The sequence below is a fragment of the Nelumbo lutea genome, chromosome 1 (assembly GCF_056320005.1).
Source record: "Nelumbo lutea isolate HS-2025 chromosome 1, American lotus-T2T, whole genome shotgun sequence".
Lineage (NCBI taxonomy): Eukaryota > Viridiplantae > Streptophyta > Magnoliopsida > Proteales > Nelumbonaceae > Nelumbo > Nelumbo lutea.
The window spans coordinates 204214325-204233871 of record NC_142684.1 but is presented as its reverse complement, the minus strand read 5'-3'; the positions used below and the strand labels follow the sequence as shown (position 1 = coordinate 204233871).

Here is a 19547-nt window from a genome sequence, read left to right as displayed (position 1 = left end):
TATATTTATTATTATGGCAATATTTTATTGCAAAGAGAGAAAAAAGTGAGGAGTACAAAGGGCGGAGATTATGGCTATGATAGAAGGAGTACAAAGGGCAAGACTGCTGAATATTAGAAAACTAATTATTGAAGGAGATCCAAAGCTGGTAGTAGGATGGTTAACAAGTAAAGAAATGAAGCTGTGGGACTACAACAGTGAAAGAAAAAGTTTAATTGGCTGACCAAAGATATTGAAGTGAGAATACAATGTGTCAAGAGAAATGTAAACTGCTTTGCTGATGTATTGGCAAAGCAAGGGGTGGGAAGAGAAAATATATTCTGGGCGCAACTGTAAAAGTATAATTTTCGGGTAGATGGGAGAGTTTATCTCCCAGTCTTTTTTTCTGTACTCATATTTCTTAATATTAATGAATTTGCAGTTATTGTTCAAAAGAAAAAAAGAGAGAAAAAAGTAAGAGGAGTCTCTGCTAGAAGCAGCGAGCTACAAAGAAGGTACATAAATTAAGGTTCGCATCAGAAACCTAATATTTGCTAGTAAAATAGGCCCCTGCTACAAAATATTTTTCCAAAACACTCTCTATTCAAGTGGTAGTTGAAAACACCAGATTAGTCAGTTCTTTGTTTGGTTAGTATTTTTTTGGGATTGTCAGGAAACATGTCTAAAAAATGAGTGTGGTAGAAATTTGAATGTTGAGATTTACGAGTGGAAAAATTAGAAAGGACAGGGTCAGAAGCCAACTTATTTTGGAAGGTTGTTTGGTCATGTGCGGAGAAGACCACCTACAGCACCAATAAGAAGAAACAATTTGTTACAAGTTAAGAGGCTAGAAGAGCTAGGGGTAGACTAAAAAGGACATGGGTTAAAGTTGTAAGATAAAGATATGTTTAAGGGTTCATAATTTAAAAACGGATATGACATTGAACAGAACAGAATGGCGAAATGGGATTCATGTAGATGTCTCCATATAGTTGGGAGTTGAGTCAAGGTTTAGATGATGGTGAAACCTTTTAATTATGTTTCAAGCTTCCAAGCTTGAACTAGTTTGACGATGCTGATTTCTGAAGCGTTAGACCTCCATTTGGGAAGAGTGCAAATGCCGGTTTGATGCATTTATGCACTGTGGTTAAGGTTTGCAGGCATTTGATAAGAATCCATTTGTGTATTGAAAATGACAAGACACGAATTCCAAGACTTGTTTGCATTCAAAATGAGAACTAAGTTTGCATCCACAAATGGATGCAAGCTTTTGCACTCAAATTTGGCCAATGTAAAAAAGTTCATTCCAGTCTTGGAATTTGTGTTTGCATGCATCACAACCAAAATCTTTGGCAAGAGTACGAAATTGTCATTGCAACTGCAAAATTAAAGCAACTTTGCATTTTTATGAACCAGACATTTGTATTTGCAGCCTTCCCAAATGAAGCCAAAAGCCAAAAGGAAGAAAGCACATGAGTGGGGAAGAAGTGGTGAAGTGAATTTGCATGTTAAGAAATATTAACCAGTGAAAATTTAAAGAAAAACTAGGAAAGAGATGCATAGGAATGAAAGACCTTTATCTCCTTTCTATCAACTTTTTGATTGCTTGCGAAGTGACTGGTATGTTTTGTAAGTACTAAGTAGTTGTTAATTTGGATGTTGAAGTGCAAACATCATGGATTACGGATAATTTGGTTTCTTTCTTATAATTGGTGAAAATCTAAAGAAAAACCAGGAATGAGATGCATAGGAATGAAAGACCTTTATCTCCTTTCTATCAACTTTTTGATTGCTTGCGAAGTGACTGTTGTATTTTGTAAGTACTAAGTAGTTGTTAATTTGGATGTTGAAGTGCAAATATCATGGATTACGGATAATTTAGTTTCTTTCTTATAATTGGTATTATCTTGGTATTCTTGGATACCCTGTGGTACCTACTTGTTCATTCAGAATTAAATTTCATGGTGGTGTTAAAATAATATACTATGCTCTTGCTGATTTTCAATTGAGATTTTGAATTTATGCAGAAATTGGAACGTAGCACTGTAGCTTCAATTAATATGGGTACTATTGGGGCATTGGCTGAAGCTTTCTACAAACAACCTGAAGAATATATGCCCTGGCTAGCTGATTGTTGCAATGCTTTTGATCTGTCAAGGACATTGATTTTCTTTGTTATTATGCAGTCATTTGTGATCCATAGGGAAAGTAAGTATGACATTGTTTTTTGCTATGCATTTTTACCTTTGATGCTTGCTTTTATGTACACTACCTTATATTTGGATGGTTTTCTTTTTACCATAATGCCATTGAATGTTCTCATCATATGTGTTTATTTTTTTTTTTGTATTATCATTGTCTTTTAGTATTGTCCATGTTTTCATTAATATATGCTGTAGTTTTTCTGCACCATTTCTTTCTTTATGGAGCTTCCATTTTGTTGAGAGTTTTCTATACTACTAAATTTCCTACAGAGTTTTTTTTTTTTGTGGACTTTATCATTTTTTAAGTACAAATGTACAACAAAAGCACCAGGGTTTGTTAGAGCCTGAGTGTGAGGCACACACCTGATCAAAGTGAGGTGTCACCTTCAAAAAAAAAAAAAGAAAAAAAAACTTAATATATAAGAAAATAAAAGAAAGTGAACGCAAGCTAAGTTAGAATTTGATATATTAGCTTTTCAAGAGGAAATGAAATGAAGACAGAGATCAAAATATTTATGGCTGAAGGAGGGTGGTAAAAATACTAGTTTTTTTTTTTTTCCTTTTTCTCCACAAAATGGCAAATTGGTAGAAGAAGGGAAAACATGATTAAGAAGCTGGTTATTGATGGGGAAGCCTAAACTGTACCTTTATCTCTCTAATCCCTTTGAAAAAATGTGCTGACGTTCTTAGGGACTTTAGGCCGATTAGCCTAATTGGGAGTATTTACAAAATTTTGTCATAAGTGTTGGCCAAAAGGTTGAAACCAATTATAGGCAGTGTTATATCTGCTTTTCAAGGGACTTTTGTTGAAGGACGACAACTGATAGATGGAGTTCTATTAGAAAATGAGCTAATTGATTCGTGGATTAGTAGTGGAAGAGCTGGATTACCATGTAAAATGGATTTAGAAAATAGTTTATGACCATGTAAATTGGGATTTTTTTTGGTGTATTTGTTAGGAAGAATGAATTTTAGCTCCAGGTGGATGAACTGGATGAAGGTGTGTGTAATCTACTACCTTGTTCTCTGTTTTGGTTATTGGCATGGCTTGTGATCATTTCATGGGTTCAAGGGCTTTGAGACAGGGTGACCCTTTGTTCCTTCTATTAGTTTTATGCATGATGGAGGCTTTGGGTAACATGGTTTTGAGAGCAGCTATGGGTGGTTTATTACAAGGTTTTACCATTGGGAGAGAAGAATAGAGATTCCTTTTTTACGGTTTACTGTGGGAGAGAAGAACTTGATGGCAACCCTGTGGTGGTTTGAAGTGGTTTAAGGGTTACATCTAGAATGTACATAAAAGCGAGCTGATGGTATTGGGGGAGGTACGGAGCTACAACAATGGGCAGTTTATTGGGGTTTTAAGGTGGGAAAGCTACCAATTGAATATTTGGGAATGCCCTCAGGGGCTAAGTGCAATACAAAATCCATTTAGGAACCCATAGTAGAGAGGGTGGAGAAAAGATTGGGTGGTTGGTGAGCAAAATATTTAACTAAAGGGGGCAAACTCACCTTAATCAAGAGTGTGTTGTCTTCTTTCCCTGTGTATGTAATCTCATTGTATACAATCCCAGCAGGGATAGCAACCACAATTGGAAAAATAATGAGTGTTTTTATGGAAAAGCTGGAAGGATGTTAAAAAGATTCATTTGGTAAATTGAGGAAAGTTTGCAAACAAAAGAAAAATGGAGGGTTGGGAATATGAAGACTAAGAAAACTGAATATTGCACTACTAGACAAATGGTATTGGAGGGGCAGCAAGGGTGCAGCTTGTGGAGTAGAGTTATTCTAGCAAAATGTGACACAAATGAGGGATGGCAACCAGGTAAATCAAATCAGTTGTATGGCTGCTAGGGTATGTGCCTTGCCCATGTCCTAGGCATATCAAGATTTTAAAAGACAAATTATAAAATCTTTTTTTAAAGGGATTAAGAACTTAAGACCCTGATATGGATTTGTTGGGCCTGCCTTGAGGGGCATGGTACAAAGGTGGCTTGTAGAATCAGGAATACATAATGTTTAACATCAAATTAGCTATTTGAAGTAATGAATTTGGTAAAAAAATAAAGAGATTGAGAGGTATCCTTTGCCTCTGTCAAGATCCTCGCCATGTTCAGTTTTTCCCAAGATCAATTTTTATCATTGTACTTCAAAAATCTTCCACACCTATTGCCTATCTCTTCGAATGTTTAGATACTCTACATGTGTAACGGAATGCCATTGACTGAAATCCACACTGTCCGTCACCTTCTACCTCCAGAACTTCACCTGCCGCTGGGAACCACCAATCAAGTCGCAGATCAAGGCTTCTCTTTCTTGAGCTCTCTTACTCTAATACCCACTTTGTTGCTTGCCTATTGTGGAACACGAAAAGTAACTGTAGAGAAGATGGGCCATTCGGCCCATATCCCACAGTTGTGCTGTTTATTTTTGTTTATGTTCTGTTCTGTTAATGGGCCTTTTCTTATGGACCTGTTAGCTTTAGTTTCTTTTGTTTTAATTAGCTAACCACCCCACTAAGGGCTTACTTGTTATTTCTTTTAATTAGTGATTAATCTTTTTAATTAAAAGGATTAGGGAAAGGAGTGAGAGTTTGAACAACTCTTCTCTTTAATCCCTTTCTCTTCCATCGTTCTCTTCCTCTTCTTCTCTTCTTGCTGTCTTCTTTCTGTTTCTTCATCTTCTAATCAGATTTTATTTCTTTATTTGGGGCTGTTTGTCTTCTTGGTATCAGAGCAGACCCCTTTTCTCTCTTTTTTTTTCTTTCTTTTAATCCCATACACAGTGTTTATGGAGAACTGAATCAATGATTGATTGAAGAAGATATTTAGCCTAGTTGGTAGTGGGTTTTTGGAGAAAAGAAGATACTCTGTTCACCTTTCAAACAGTTTTTGGAATTTTGACCAAAACCCTAATTATTTGGAGATTTCTGATTGCGGGTCCCACATGAGGCTTCACCTTGGTTCTCAGTGGTTGAAGGGGTCCTTTTTGGTTTTCTTGAAGATCGATCCAAGTAGAGTTTAGTTCTGTGAAGTCTACAAGGAGCGGTTGCTATTTCTCTGTTTCTCCTGGGTGCTGGGTAAGTCACAATTATACTGTTGGGGATCTGTGAAGGTTGGTACTTGGTGTTCTTCTTTTCTGTCTTCCTAATTTGTCATTTGAAAATTGTCTTGGTTTTTTTTTTTTTTTTTGAGGAAAATGGATAGTTCTGGAGTTGAAAATAAGTTGGGCTAAAGCCCAGACAGGTTCCAGGAGCACCCATAGACTCTTTATTGGCTGTGACCACAATTAAGCTTGATGGGAGTAACTATCTAGCATGGTCACAATCTGTAAAGATACATGTTTGTAGTAGAGGCAAGTGGGGATATATTTCCAGTAGCAAGAAAGCACCAAAAGAAGATGACACATCTCATGAAAAATGGTTGCAAGAGAATTACACTGTTATTGGGTGGTTAATGAATTTTATGCAACCCCAAATTACTTAACACAATCTGTGTATGAATTATGCTAAGGAGATATGGGATAGTGTTGCTGAAACCTATTCACAAAATTGAGTGTGGCCAAAGCATATAAGTTAAGAAGTGATGTGAACAATTTGAGACATGGGGAGAGACCTTTAGTAGTCTATTTCTCAATGCTGATATCCTTGTGGCATGAGATAGATCTCATGGAAACTGTTGTTTGGGAAAGTACAAAGGACACGAAAACATATAGGAAATTCGTTGAGAGGAATGGAGTCTTTGAATTCTTGATAGATATGAATCCATAATTTGACATTACCAGACGGAATATCCTAGCTAAAGACAATGTATCTTTTTCTCAAGATTATGCCATGGTGAGCAGTGAGGAGAGTAGAAGGCTGGTTCAAGTTCAAGGGGCAATTCCAGTTGACCACTTTGCTAATGTGGGGGTGAAACCTAAGGTGGCTGCGGGGAAGGAGGTTATATGTGAGTATTGCAAGAAGTAGAAACATACCAAGGATACATGTTTGGAAGTTGCATCCAGACCTTCTTCCACCTTGTTTTAAAAAGAGGCAGAAAATGGGAAGACTAGGAATGCCAATGCAGCTATAGTTCGAGATAATGACAGGAGTGCAACTGATGAGAAAGCTGCTAGTGAGCAGTTAGCTTTTATGAAGGCTGAGTATGAGAAATATGGGAGGATGATTAGTCATCTTTAGAGTGCAGCTACCTCCTCCAATTCTTCAACAATTTCAGGTAATCGTAGAATCCCTTGGATTATAGATTTTGGCGCTTTGATCATATGACCAACATTTCTACTTTATTTAGTTCTTATGACTTACTTTCTATTCGTGATAAGAATACCCTTGTTGATTGTTTTCTTGCTTCCATCTTTGGCAAGGGAGTCATCAAGGCCACCGACTCCCTTTCCCTTCTATCCTTCATGTCCTTAAGTTGCACATTAATTTGATGTCGGTGAGCAGCCTAATTAAATCCTTAAACTATAGTATAACCTTTTTTCCCCTTCTTATTGTGTTGTTTTGGACCTGAAGTCGTCTCAGAAAGTGATTGGGAGTGGCCATGAGGCGAATGGAATATATCTGCTGGATACTCCTAGACAAAGCCAAGGACAACCTGAGAGAGTTGCTTTTGGGTCTACTTCTTTAGAGTCTTTAGTTGTGTCTTGTGATGTCATTTTCCTTTGGGTCATTTATCCTTTTCTGCTTTGAGTCATTTATTTCCAGAGTTGTTCAAAGGAATTAACATGTCTAGTTTGCATTGTGAGTCATGTCAATTATCAAAACATTGTAGAAACACTTATTCTTAGAGTAATTAGAGATCCACCTTTCCTTTTCATATTGTGCACTCTGATGTGTAGTAGTCGTACGACTTGCCTTCTATGGGTGGCTATTGATATTTTGTCTTGTTCATTGACAGTTTTTCATGGTATGCTTGGTTATTTTTTATGAGATCTAGTGATGAGGTTCCCAAACTTGTGAAACATTTCCATGAATTTGTCTTTATCCAGTTTGATACAAGATTCAAGATATTTCAATCCGGTAAAGCAACATAATATTTTGAGAAAAATTTGACTTCTTATCTCACTGACTTTGGGGTTATCCACCAGAGCTCTTGTGTTCGTACTCCAGAACAAAATGGAGTAGCTGAGAGGAAGAATTGTCATATCGTTGAGGTTGCAAGGAGCATTTTATTTGCTTCACATGTTCCTACAAAGTTTTGTGGGGACGTTGTTCTTACAACAACATACCTAATCGATTGTATGCTACTCCAGAGTTTTGGGCTTTACATTTCCTTTTAATCTTCTTTATCCAAATAAAAAGGTTTTTTCTCTTCCCCTTCGAGTCTTTGGTTGTACCTGCTATGTACACATTTCTAGTACTTAGAAACATAAGTTTGAACCAAAGGCCCACAAGTGCATTTTCCGTCGTCATGCCTCTACATAGAAGGGTTATTGTTGCTTTGATCCTAGTAGTGGGACTCATTTTTTGTCTTAATGGATGTCACTTTTGTTGAGTCTACTCCTTTCTATGGTTCATCTCAGGGGGAGCATCGTTCAAAAGGGGAGTATTTGTCACAGTTGATTGCACTCCCCCTTCCGGTTCCTGTTGAGTCGTCTTCACTTGAATCTTCTTCTCTTGAAGTCCAGAGGGGAACAATCATCCCCTAGTCCCTCCACTATTCCTGTTTGTCCACCATTGCCTCCTCATCCTCCTACTATTCACAGCTGGAACCAGTGGCAAAAGACTAGGAGTGAGTAGATTGCTTCTCCAACATCACATGAGCCTTCTACACTTCTAATTACTAGAGAGACAAGAATTGTTGAGCTCACACCCTTGCAGCCCCCCTTTCCTGACCAGTGTTTTAAAAGTGCAAGGGCCAATTTGCGCCTAAGGCGCAAGGCGAGGTGCACACCTTTTTAAGCAAGGTGCAAAATTACAAAAAAAAAACTAAAAATAAAAAGTAAAAAAAAAACGCGAAAACATTTAAAAAATAGCAAAAAATTCAAATTATATTTAACATAATGTTAATAAAAAATATAAACTTAAATTTTAAATAAATATTTTAAAAAACCTATTATCTAAAATTAAAATACATAAACATAACATGTAAAGCTTATTCAAATGAAAATTTAATAATAAAAGCAAACACTTGAAGCATTTTCAAGCATGTAAAACCCACAATCTCTTTTTTTTTTCTCCTTAATTGCATTGCTTCAAGTAGTTAATGTGATGTAAAACATATTGCATCTTGGTTCTTTGAGTCGCCTTTGTACCACACCCCTTGAGGCAAGCCCAAACAAGTCTATGTTAGGGTCTGAAGTTCTTATTTCTCACATAAAAATAATGATTTTTTAACTTTCATTGCCTTCTAAGAAGATATTTTATTGCAATGAATGAATGGACAACAAAAAACACAATGTTAAAAAGGTGCACGCCTGGGCTGAGGCACAAGGCGCATCAGGCGTGCGCCTTTTGAAAGGGGTGTGCCTAGGACCTGGGTGAGGCGCATACCCCAAATTGCACCTCCCCTTGCGCCTAGGCGCGCCTTTTAAATCACTGTCCCTGACCTCGATGTTCCTATTGCCATTAGAGAAGGTAAACAAAAATGTACTGCACATTGTATTTCTATACACCTTTCTTATGGTCTTATTTCCCCTTCATTATTATTCCTTCATTTCCTTTGTTTCTTCTCGCCCTATGCCCAAGTCTATATCAGAAGCACTCTCTACCTTAGAATGGAGGGATGCTATGAAACTCGAGATAGAGGCACTGCACAAGAATGACACATGGGAAGTGGTTGATTTGCTTGAAGGGAAGGAGTCAATGGGTTATAAGTGGGTGTATACCATCAAATATCATGCTGATGGTTCCACTGAGAGGTACAAAACCTGGTTGGTTGCAAAATTCTATACACAGATGTATGGGATTGACTACTTGAAGACTTGCTCCTGTTGCGAATATGACCTCTATAAAGGTTTTACTATCTTTGGCAGCTCATTCAGATTGGCTCCTCTATCAGCTAGATGTGAAAAATGCCTTTTTGAATGGAGAGTTACCTAAGGAGGTTTATATGTCTCTCCCACCAGGGATGTATGGCGCAAATATGCATGGTAAGGTGTGTAGGTTGAAGAAGTCTCTCTATGGGCTCAAACAATCACCTAGAGCCTGGTTTGAGAGGTTTAGGATTGCTCTTGTTAACTTTGGTTACACACAAACTCAGTTTGATCATACCCTCTTTCTGAAGAGGAGAGATTCATTAGTGGTATATCGTATAGTCTGTGGATGAAATTGTAGTGATTGGCATTGATGTGACATGGATTGATAACTTGAAAATCTTCCTCAATACAGAGTTTGAGATCAAAGTTTTGGGGGAATTGAGGTATTTCTTAGGTATTGAAGTGGCTCGGTCTAAAGATGGCATCTTCATATCCCAATGCAAGTATGTGCTAGGCTTGCTCAATGAAACAGATAAAATGGAAGCAAGACCGGTGGCTGCCCCTATTGATACGAGTCACAAGCTTTCTGCTTTTGATGGAGAACTGTTGAAGGATAGGGCGGTGTTTCAAAGGTTGCTAGGGAAACTGCTATATCTATGTATGTCTCACCCTGACATTGCATATGTTGTTAGTTGCATTGGCCAGTTCATGCATGCCCTTAGAGATACACATATGGCAGCAGCAGAGAGGATTTTATGTTACTTGAAGAGTACTCCAAGGAAAGGTATTCTTTTTGTTAAGCATGACCAAATGAAACTGGAAGCCGCTGACTGGGCAGGTAACATTGATGATAGGAGGTCAATTTCGGGGTATTGTAGTATGGTTGCTGGTAATATTGATTCTTGGAGGAGCAAGAAACAATTAGTTGTTGCCAGATTTTTAGCACATGGAGTTGCTGAGTTGCTTTGGCTTCGGTCCCTGATAGAGTAATTGGGTGTTGAGTATGACAGACCACTGATGCTGTATTGTGACAATCAGGCCGCCATTAACATTGCCCACAATCCTGTACAGCATGATAGAACAAAGCATATAGAAGTTGACAGGCATTTCATCCGACAAAGAGTGACTTTTGGAGAAGTTTGTCTACCTTTCGTTGCATCTGAATAACAATTAGCTGTTATTCTTACCAAAAAAGTTTCACAAGGCGAAGCTACAACATGATACAAGCAAGCTGAGCATGATTGACATCTATGCTAAGCTTGAGGGGGAGTTTAGAGAAGATGGGCCGAACGGCGCATAGCCCTTAGTTGTGTTGTTTATTATTGTTTATGTTCTGTTCTGTTAATGGACCTTTTCTTATGGGCCTGTTGGCATTATTTTCTTATGTTTTAAATAGCTAGCTGCCCCACTAAGGGCTTACCTGCAATTTCTGTTAATTAGTGATTAATTTTTTTAATTAAAAGGATTAGGGAAAGGAGTGCGAGTACGAACAACTCTTTTCTTTCATCCCTTTCTGTTGCATCGTTCTCTTCCTCTTCTTCTCTTCTTACTGTCTTCTTTTTGTTTCTTCATCTTCTAATCAGATTTTTATTTCTTTGTTTGGGACTGTTTTTCTTCTGTAACAACCCCCCATTCAACCTCCTCACCCCCAATGCTCTCTCTTTCCCATTCGAAACCCAGCCCTCCACCCAAGCTTCTACTTTCTCAACCACCACATCTTTCCCATGCTAGAACAGAACACTCTTATCCTTTCCTGCAACTTACCAAGCCTATATTTATCTAGCTTTTCCATTTCTTTTTTTTTTATATTTATTTTAGTGCATTTTATTTATTATTAGAAAAGCGTATCACATTGGTACTGTTTTTTGACAACTATTTTTCTGTAACTGATAGTTTTGTCTTTGCTTGATAGATACTAGTGGCTTTTTAGCACTACTTCAAGTTTGCTTCCCAGTTATTAAACAAGAGTGGAATGAGATTGAGGCTAAGGGTGATTTTGTACTTGTGGAAGAGGTAATGGAATTGGTACTTGAACTTGTTTTGTAAAATTGAATACTGCTATTCTGATGTTGCTTACTTTCATTTTTGTTTTATTGTTTTATTAGCAGTTCAATGTGGAAAAGTTGGATAAGGGTTGCAGTGCATTCTTTTGCCAGCTGTTTGACTGCAATTTTAAAGCATTAAACGCAAACCTTTTGATTTGCATATACTGGACTTTGCTAAAAGGATTTATTTCTACTGCTCCGCAAGACACCTTGGTCTGTCATTCTTCCTATAATCTCCCTTACTCCCCTGTGGTCACATGTGTACAAGAATGATTAGGGCTAATTATATATCTTCTTCTCCATGCAGGCTGATAATAGGGAATGGCTGTTTGCACTTCAGGATCTTTTTGTTTTCTTTACAGCTTCTCAATTGAAGCATGTTTTTAAGGAACATCTTCATTTCCTTTTGACGAAGTGCAACGTTTCTCCTCTCCACTTCCTATCCAAATTTTTTACAGAAGAAGGTTAACATTATTACTTTCTCTTAGCCTGTTTATCTTTGCTTTTGTGGTGCATCCTTAAAAACATCAGATTGACATGTTCTTTATTTATTTGTTTATTATTTACTTCTACATATTTTTTTGTATGTTATTTATAGAATTCAAGAACCAGTTGTGCTTTTTTATCAGTGATGTTTTTGGTTGAATATTCCATATAATTTTTTTAGTATGCTTTGGTTCATAAATTGCTATGTGGAAGGTGAATGCATTGTTGAGTTTTGCCTTTTAAACTGGTGATGATTGAATTTTTATGACTTAGTTATGGGAATGTCTTGTCCATATGTGGTCTCTTATTTGTTTGTTTTTTTTTTTTTTTGCTTTTTAGGTGTCTCTATAGCACTTCAGGTTGAGAGTCTTCATTCTTTTGCGGCAATCTGTTTTCATTTTGCATCTTCGGAGAAGAATATAAGAAATAGCCACTTGCAGCCAGAAGAAATCCTACTTGGTTTTCCTTATTTTTTTGTTCCATTGTCCAGTGACAACCAGGTTTCATTTTGTGCTTTCACCGGTCACTCTAGTCTAATCTGGTTTTATGTTTGAAGATGTCTTCAAAATTCATTTTTATTTACTTGGTCCATTTAATCTTATATACCTTCTGGTACACCATTATCCTCTCAAATGTTATTTCTTGAATCACAAAGCACCATTATCTTTTTGCTCAGGATATGCGAGTTGCTGCCATGGATTGCATTGAAGGGCTCTACAGGCTGTGGTGCCATGTTGATGTTTCTAATGGTAAAAATGGTGTGTATTCTCTATCAAGGAAGAAGTTCTTATGTTCCCCTTTTTGGTTTCTACTTTCTTCTTGCGTGAATATTGGCACTTTCTAATATAGTAAAATGACAGGTGGGGATACTTTGTTGGCTCATAGCAAGTGGGTACCTCTGAAGGAGCTTTTGGGGTTAATGGTTCAGCAGAAGAGATTGATTTCATCTGACCCAGTCTTTCTTCCATCGTTTTTGACTTCTATCTTGAGCTCCAGCAGTAGCCTTTTAGTGCCAGATAATATTGATGAGAGGTGCCTTTTAATGTTTTTATCATCAAAATTATCATTCCCATCTATTTGTAAGCCGTCTATTATGAAAATTATTTAGTTCTGTGAAAAGGAGATGCTTTTAGGTGTCATTGTTTAGTGTCATGGTAACGTATCAGGCTGTGTCAGAATGCAGGCTTGAGACTGAGAATGTCAAAATGCCAAAGGTTGGGTCCATATCTAGTCCACCTTCCCAAGACCCTGGATATTTGGGACCCGTTTTGCATGGATGTGTCTAGCTCTGTGACTCAGCAAGATGAAAGAATCAGGACAGATATGGACCCAAGACCCTGGGTATACATTTAAAGAGGTCTAGTTGTTTAACTTTGTTCTTAAATAACATTTTACAGGAAAAATGACATTTATTGTCTACATTAACTGCTCATTAGGTGTTCATTTATGGTAATATGGATGCATATAGAGGAAAATATTATGTATTAGAGAATCATAAAAAAATGACATTTATTGTATACATTGGCTGCTCATTAGAGTCCCTGTTTCACCTTTCTATTCCTTTATATACTTTGTTGTTGTTATTTTTATTTCATTCTTTCTTTTATTGACACTTAGTAATATCATGTATCTTCTTGATCATAGGCATTCAGCTTGCAATTTTTCTGACATGCTGTTGTAGCTTTAGATGTGGGAACACAATCAACCCCTTGGTTTTGATCTCCTGCCTGGCTTGTTTCTCTATTTCATTGGATAAATTATTTTGGTGCTCATTATAAGAGTAAAGAACCTTTAGTGAAATATTTAACTTGCTGGATCATGTTTTGCATGCTATTTTACATTGGTATCACTCATGCATATGCATGAGAAGTTCAAAGGACATATATATTCCTTGATGTGAAGGAAGGATTAGTTGGAAGTAGGATGATGAATATCTTTCTTTTTCTGAGGAAGTATCTTATATTATCAAAGGATAGATTTGGATTTATACAAGGGGCTCCATGGTTGCCCAACAAACAAAGAAACAAACAACAACAGCTGTTGATAGGTCATATACAATGGTACAGGCTGATCTTAATTTTGATAGATATGTTCATTTTCCCTTCCATAATGTCCAAGTAATTTCAAAAGGAACGATGCTCTATTAAGCCATTTCCCTTTTGGTCGGCACTTTTAATCTGCTTGCACAAGCTTGGTTCTCTAATCATAGCTAGAAAGATTCAGCATATGCCAATGATATTGAAGAAATTTACCAGTAGGGCTTGGTTAAGGTCACCATGAAAAAAAGGTTGATTGATATATTCATGGACCCATTTGTATAAGCTGGAGGAAACAGTTTGAAGAAGTACTCCCTTCTAATCTATTGATCCTTTATGGGGCATTTCATGGTAAGAGCTGTCCAAACCATGAATGGACTCATGAAACACCATTAGGATTGAACCTCTACATTTGTTGCAGTCAGAGGTTACCCCTCTGTCACCCTCACTGGAGCCCTCAGCTTCCTGAAGAAAGAATGAACTCAGGAAACACAATTAGGTGCATATCCATGTCCTAGTTGGATAATGTAGGAATAGTTGATTTCATACCACACCATGTGGATGCACATTTTAGTTATCTTTTATGAATGCATTCTTAGTAGTGGCAACAAAAAATAAAGAAGGGAATATGAATTGCTGGTTGTCAAACCAAATCCTGCCAAATTTTTATCCATGATCGAACATCTACTTTTCAATTTGCTTTTTGATAGATTCATGGCACTTTCTTAGTTCTTACCATGCTGCAAGCCTATAAATATATTTGCTCATCATAGTTCCCATCCCATATTTCTTCACTCCTGATTAGTGGAGTTAGATGCTTGCTAATGCTTACTATAGTACAAATAGGACAATTGGCTGGATGAGTAGTGGACCAGTTTGGTTCATTAGTTTTAAATAGAGTGTTCATCAGTATCTTTTGACCATGGGAGACCCAAATCTAACGAGGGACTGACAACTCCATCTTCAACAATAAGCAAGAATGAAACAATTCAACTAGGTTGACATTGACTTTTGACTTAATATTGACTACACTAGTTTCCAACTGTACTAGTGGAGTACCACTGATTTTAGAATTGAAAATTTGCTTCCACCAATAATCCATAACCAAATCCAAAACTTTTTGAGACTAGTTACAATTGCCTTAAGTAGTAGGTGTGAAACTAGGGCCATAGTTTTCAAGGCGTCTAGGCGAATCTGGGTGCCATTGGGGTGCCTAGTCGCCTAGGCGGTAAAAGTTTTATAATATAAACAACTGACTTTTGGCTAGTTTCCTAATTTTATATACCATTCAGCATGTATGTTAATTGAAAAAATAGCAATTCTCTTTATTAAGAACATTAAATTTCCTCTAAAAATGTGGCAACTCATCACATCTAAAAGATAAAAATCTTTTACGTGTATTCATTTCTTTATTTTCAAAAATAATACTACTATAATAAGTATTTAATAGAGCAAATTCATATTAATTAGCAGCTAAAGAAGGTTATTAACTTTATATGATAAATATTCAAGATGGAAAGTAAAATAAAAAAAAGGATGGATTTTCTGTTTTATTTAATTAGAGAGAGAGAGAATTGAAAAAAAGAACTTTATTATTCTATTCTTTCTTTCCTTTTCTTTTTCTCTCCTCAAAACCCTTTGATCTTTTAAATTTCAATAGTAAAACATTAAAACAAGTATAAATGATATATGTATATATACATATATACATATATATATATAACATATACATATAATAATAATAATAATAATAATAATAATAAAATGTAGTAACACATACATTAATAAGATGCATCAATATAAATGACATTATAAAAGGTGCCCGCCTTGTCATTTTTGTCGCCTAGGTGGGCGCTTAGTTGCCTAGGCGGGTGCCTAGTCGCCTAGAAGGTTGCCTAGTTGCTAAAAGTCAAGGCGTTTGGGCGAGCTGCCCAGCCAAGGGTGTCTAGTCGCCTAGGCGATGCCTTGACAACCATGACTAGAACTTCTATATTAATAAATCCCTATCTAGTTGATCATATGATGAATAATATTTAACAACCCATGGCATTCATATATCTAAGGGGAATTTTAGTTGCATGCATTTTCAGATGCATGAGTTCCGTAGGTGGTGGTAACCATGCTGAAGTCCTCTATTTAAGTTTGGGCATTGGGCCTGACTATCAAATTCATCATTTCACCAAAATTAGTTTTAGCTTTTGTCCTTTTCTGTTGCACTCTTTTAGCTGTCCCAGGCATATTGTGATGATGCATTTTGTATTTCTAGGTCACTCTTATGAAAGTTCAGTAATTTGATTTGGCTGTTGAAGAATAATGATCATCCAACCATATTGGGTTGGCCACGTGAATCCTATTTTATCATTCCACTCTGTTATGTATCCTCAAATTTTGATGATTAGTGATAATAGCAGAAAGCTTGGGAAAATTGTTTTGTAGTGTAGGCACTGTATGAAACATTTTGTTTATCACTTGATTTGTAAGGTTTTAGTTCCATCTGGAACCTAGTTAGTTCTTTTTGTGAGCCGTGAGCTTCTATGTATTTTTTTAATATGCCTTCAAGTGCATATACCATGTACAATAGGAATTAAGCTGCAGTCCTGTGCCTTTAATTGCATCTATCATTTTGGTTCCTTGATCAGAAAGTGCTCTTACTGATTCTCTGGAAAGAGAGGGAGTTGCTAGACAGTATTTATAATGGGGATATCCTCCCCTTCCTCATAAAAGGCTACTTTGTTTTTAATCATGGGTTATTTGTATGTTGGGGTAGAATTACTGTGGTCTACGTTTTGTCTATCAACTTGACAGCTCACTTTGTTGTACTATCACTCCTTTATACCTTTTGTTTGTAATTGATTTTATTATTTGTGGTCTTACAAATTTCTAATCAGTTATTGGTCAAAGTGAAAAGCCACATGATCTTTCCTTTTCTGCTTGACTCCTTTAAAAAACATCTACCAAGAATTTTTGGTATAGGTGGGATACGTGGATCATGAAGATATTGGTTTAGTTATTTCTGTTTTGTTATTTTGGAAGAATTCTATTTATTGCCAAGATTTTTCATGGTTTATTGTGACAAATTTTGTTGAATAACCTTCTCAGGTTTGATAAGCCTACAAAAGTGTTCATCTCTCATTTCATCTTGACATCTGCGCTTAAACTTTCTGCATATGGAAAGGTCTGTACTCAAATTGTCATTTCCGATCTAATGATTTTGTTCTGCAGTTGGTTAAAGGCTCTAGAAATTAGGATAATTGCATCATATGGTTTCTTCAGTGGCCTTCTGCAAGAAAAGTCTCAAATACACAATATAAATGCCATATTCTTATTTTTATATTTTGCAGCTTATGGTTTTATCTTTACTCAAAGGAATGGGCACTGCAATAGTGGATGTAGAAGGTGTTAAGTTATTGCTGTCTGAACTTTTGAAAAGGCGCAGTCAGTATCATCTTGGGGTTGACAAATCCTGTTTGGAATTATCAAAGATTGAAGTTGAAATTCTTTGTCTTTTACTGGAGGTGGATATAATGGAATTATTTAATGTTTTTTGGGCCTCGATTTTTAATACATAATTTTCTGTTTCATTGCTGTTGTTTCTAATGAGACTTCCATACCTCATTTTCTTAGGTATGTGCTATGCCGAAAGCTCCACTTGCTCAAGATATTCTCATAGATTTTCTATTGAAAGCTTTGCAAGTAAGTAATTGCAGTTGAGTGATTCGGTGTTCAAGATAGTTTTTTAAAACCTGGCCTGGAGGTTGAACCATTCAAGCCTTGGTGTGTCAACATTATAAAAAAATTCCAAAAAAAAAAGACATAAAACTGGTAATCCATTGGACTGGTCAGATGGGTACATGGTTCAACCAGATGTTTTGACTTGTTATTGGCCAAGTCGATGCTTTTTTATTTTTTTAATAATTTAGCACGTTAGAGGTTGAACTGAACTGGGATTATGGTAGGGTCACTGGACCGACTGACCTGACCAATAATTGGTTGAAAACATTTGTTTAAGGTTTTTTTCTTTCCTAACCTTTTGTGGTATTAATTGTTGTTGTAATGTCTCTTTCCAGGTTGGTGGTACTAATTCAGAAGATCTGGCCATTGTATTGCCTTGTGTCACTGTCCTGCGAAAGATGAGCTCTTCACTATATAGGGTTTTGGAGGCAGAGGATCAGGTCATTATCTCTTCAATTAGTACCTATGAAAGCAGTTTAATCCCATAGATATTTTCATTGATATATGAAAGTGAAAAAGGAGTAATAGAGTATGCAATATTTTTCAAATATAAATGTTTGTATTTATCTATATTCATTTTAATAAATAAATAAATTACTAACCTTAGTCCTTTGAAGCCTTCAAAGGATCACTGCACTCCTAATGGATGGGGAGTGCTTGAATTTGCTAGTTTGTGTCATTATCAATTGTTACAAGTTTAGGATGAAAAACAATGGATGGGATGTTAATCTTTGTTATCCCCAAGTGCAACCCTCACTTTGGTATTGTTAAAACCTATCCCCACTTTCCCACTGTGCAGTCTTCTGTTTGGGAGAGTGGGCACCTTATAAAGTCCTGAACTGGTAGTGGAGTGATAACCCTTTGTGTGCTACCTTCCCAATCTTATGGTTTCTGATTATCTTATCGCACTTGAATTTGATCAAGCCCTTTATTGGCTGAAAGGAAGAATTTTGTATCTCTTTGATGCCCTGTAGAAACTAATAGAAGCTGATTATCTATCATTATTGGATTTCTCATCCTTAAATCTTTTTTCTCTTAAATATTTGTCCAATCCATTAAGTATAAAACGGTTGCTGGTTTATTCTCAGAAAAAAAACTTGGTTCTCCATTGCCTGACCTAGGATATGACACTTTGTGTGAAAAAGAGCTTAATGAAGATCATCGAATGTAATGGCTACAGAGAAAAAATTATTTGATGGAAACGTTTATATCTATCCACTTGTCTTGGAAATGTTTAAACAATGTTAGAGATGTGTCCTCTACTTTAGGGGTTGTATTTATCGTACATATATCATTCATGTTGGCAATTTTGGTGGAGGGTATAAAAGGAAAGGAATTATTTAATCTTCAAGGTGGAAAACATCTTATGAAGCCTTGAAGGATTGCATCCTCTGCTTCACATTGCCAGGTTATTACTTCTAATGATTTCTGGAGGATTCTACACAAGATCCTTTGCTCATCCCCTGGTCCTCCTATTGTTCAAAGCTGGCTCCTCTTTCTAATTTATGGGAATTGAGGTTTCACTATACTGACAGTTTCATTGGGAACTGGTGATTGGCTCGTAATGTGACCGAAGCCAGATATTATAAATATTATAATTTATTTAATGCAATATCGCCTAAAATGCATTTTTACTCTTGTGGTGGGTTTGATAATCCTTGTTTTCTGTTTTTTTTTTCTCCTAAAATTGCCCTTTAAGAGCTTATTTGTGATAATTTAATGTTGACCTTTTATTTGTAATTGATGTTCTTTGAAGTACTCAAAATGACTACGTATCTTCTCAACTACATCCTTGTTTCCAATTGGCTCCTTCCTTCTTTCCTTGCTAAAAGCATTTTATTCTTTCTTGAAACGTGGAAGCTCACTTGTTTTTCATACTTTTTTCTTATTCCTTGCAGGATCATCTATTCCAGGAGCTTATTTTTCTGTTTCGCAATGATAATGGCGATATACAGAATGCAGCCAGAGAGGCTATTCTTCGATTAAATGTTTGTCTCTTCCGCTAAATTTGACATTTTAGCATAGATTGGACCCCCTTATTTTCATTTGTCTTATATGAGAGTTTGGTTGTTTCTCTTATCTAGCAGGCTAAATTTGATATGCCATTCAATTTATTTTATTTTATCATGGGTGCATTTCAGTAGTAT

The 19547-nt window shown here is 36.3% G+C and overlaps 1 protein-coding gene across 5 annotated transcripts in view; it reads left to right on the top strand.

Annotated features, from left to right (window-relative positions):
• LOC148880504 (ARM repeat superfamily protein) overlaps positions 1–19547 on the top strand; it is a 67924-nt gene that overhangs the window by 35817 nt on the left and 12560 nt on the right. For 3 of the 5 annotated variants that reach the window (XM_088962427.1, XM_088962424.1, XM_088962423.1), the window contains exons 16-27: positions 2007–2187; positions 11014–11114; positions 11207–11359; positions 11454–11610; positions 11972–12132; positions 12309–12390; positions 12493–12664; positions 16768–16843; positions 17010–17183; positions 17293–17361; positions 17736–17840; positions 19299–19388. In XM_088962427.1, the coding sequence (XP_088818553.1) occupies positions 2007–2187; positions 11014–11114; positions 11207–11359; positions 11454–11610; positions 11972–12132; positions 12309–12390; positions 12493–12664; positions 16768–16843; positions 17010–17183; positions 17293–17361; positions 17736–17840; positions 19299–19388 (1521 nt within the window). The remainder of the gene's footprint in view (positions 1–2006; positions 2188–11013; positions 11115–11206; positions 11360–11453; positions 11611–11971; positions 12133–12308; positions 12391–12492; positions 12665–16767; positions 16844–17009; positions 17184–17292; positions 17362–17735; positions 17841–19298; positions 19389–19547) is intronic. The other 2 variants (XM_088962426.1, XM_088962425.1) reach the window with 1 other exon arrangement.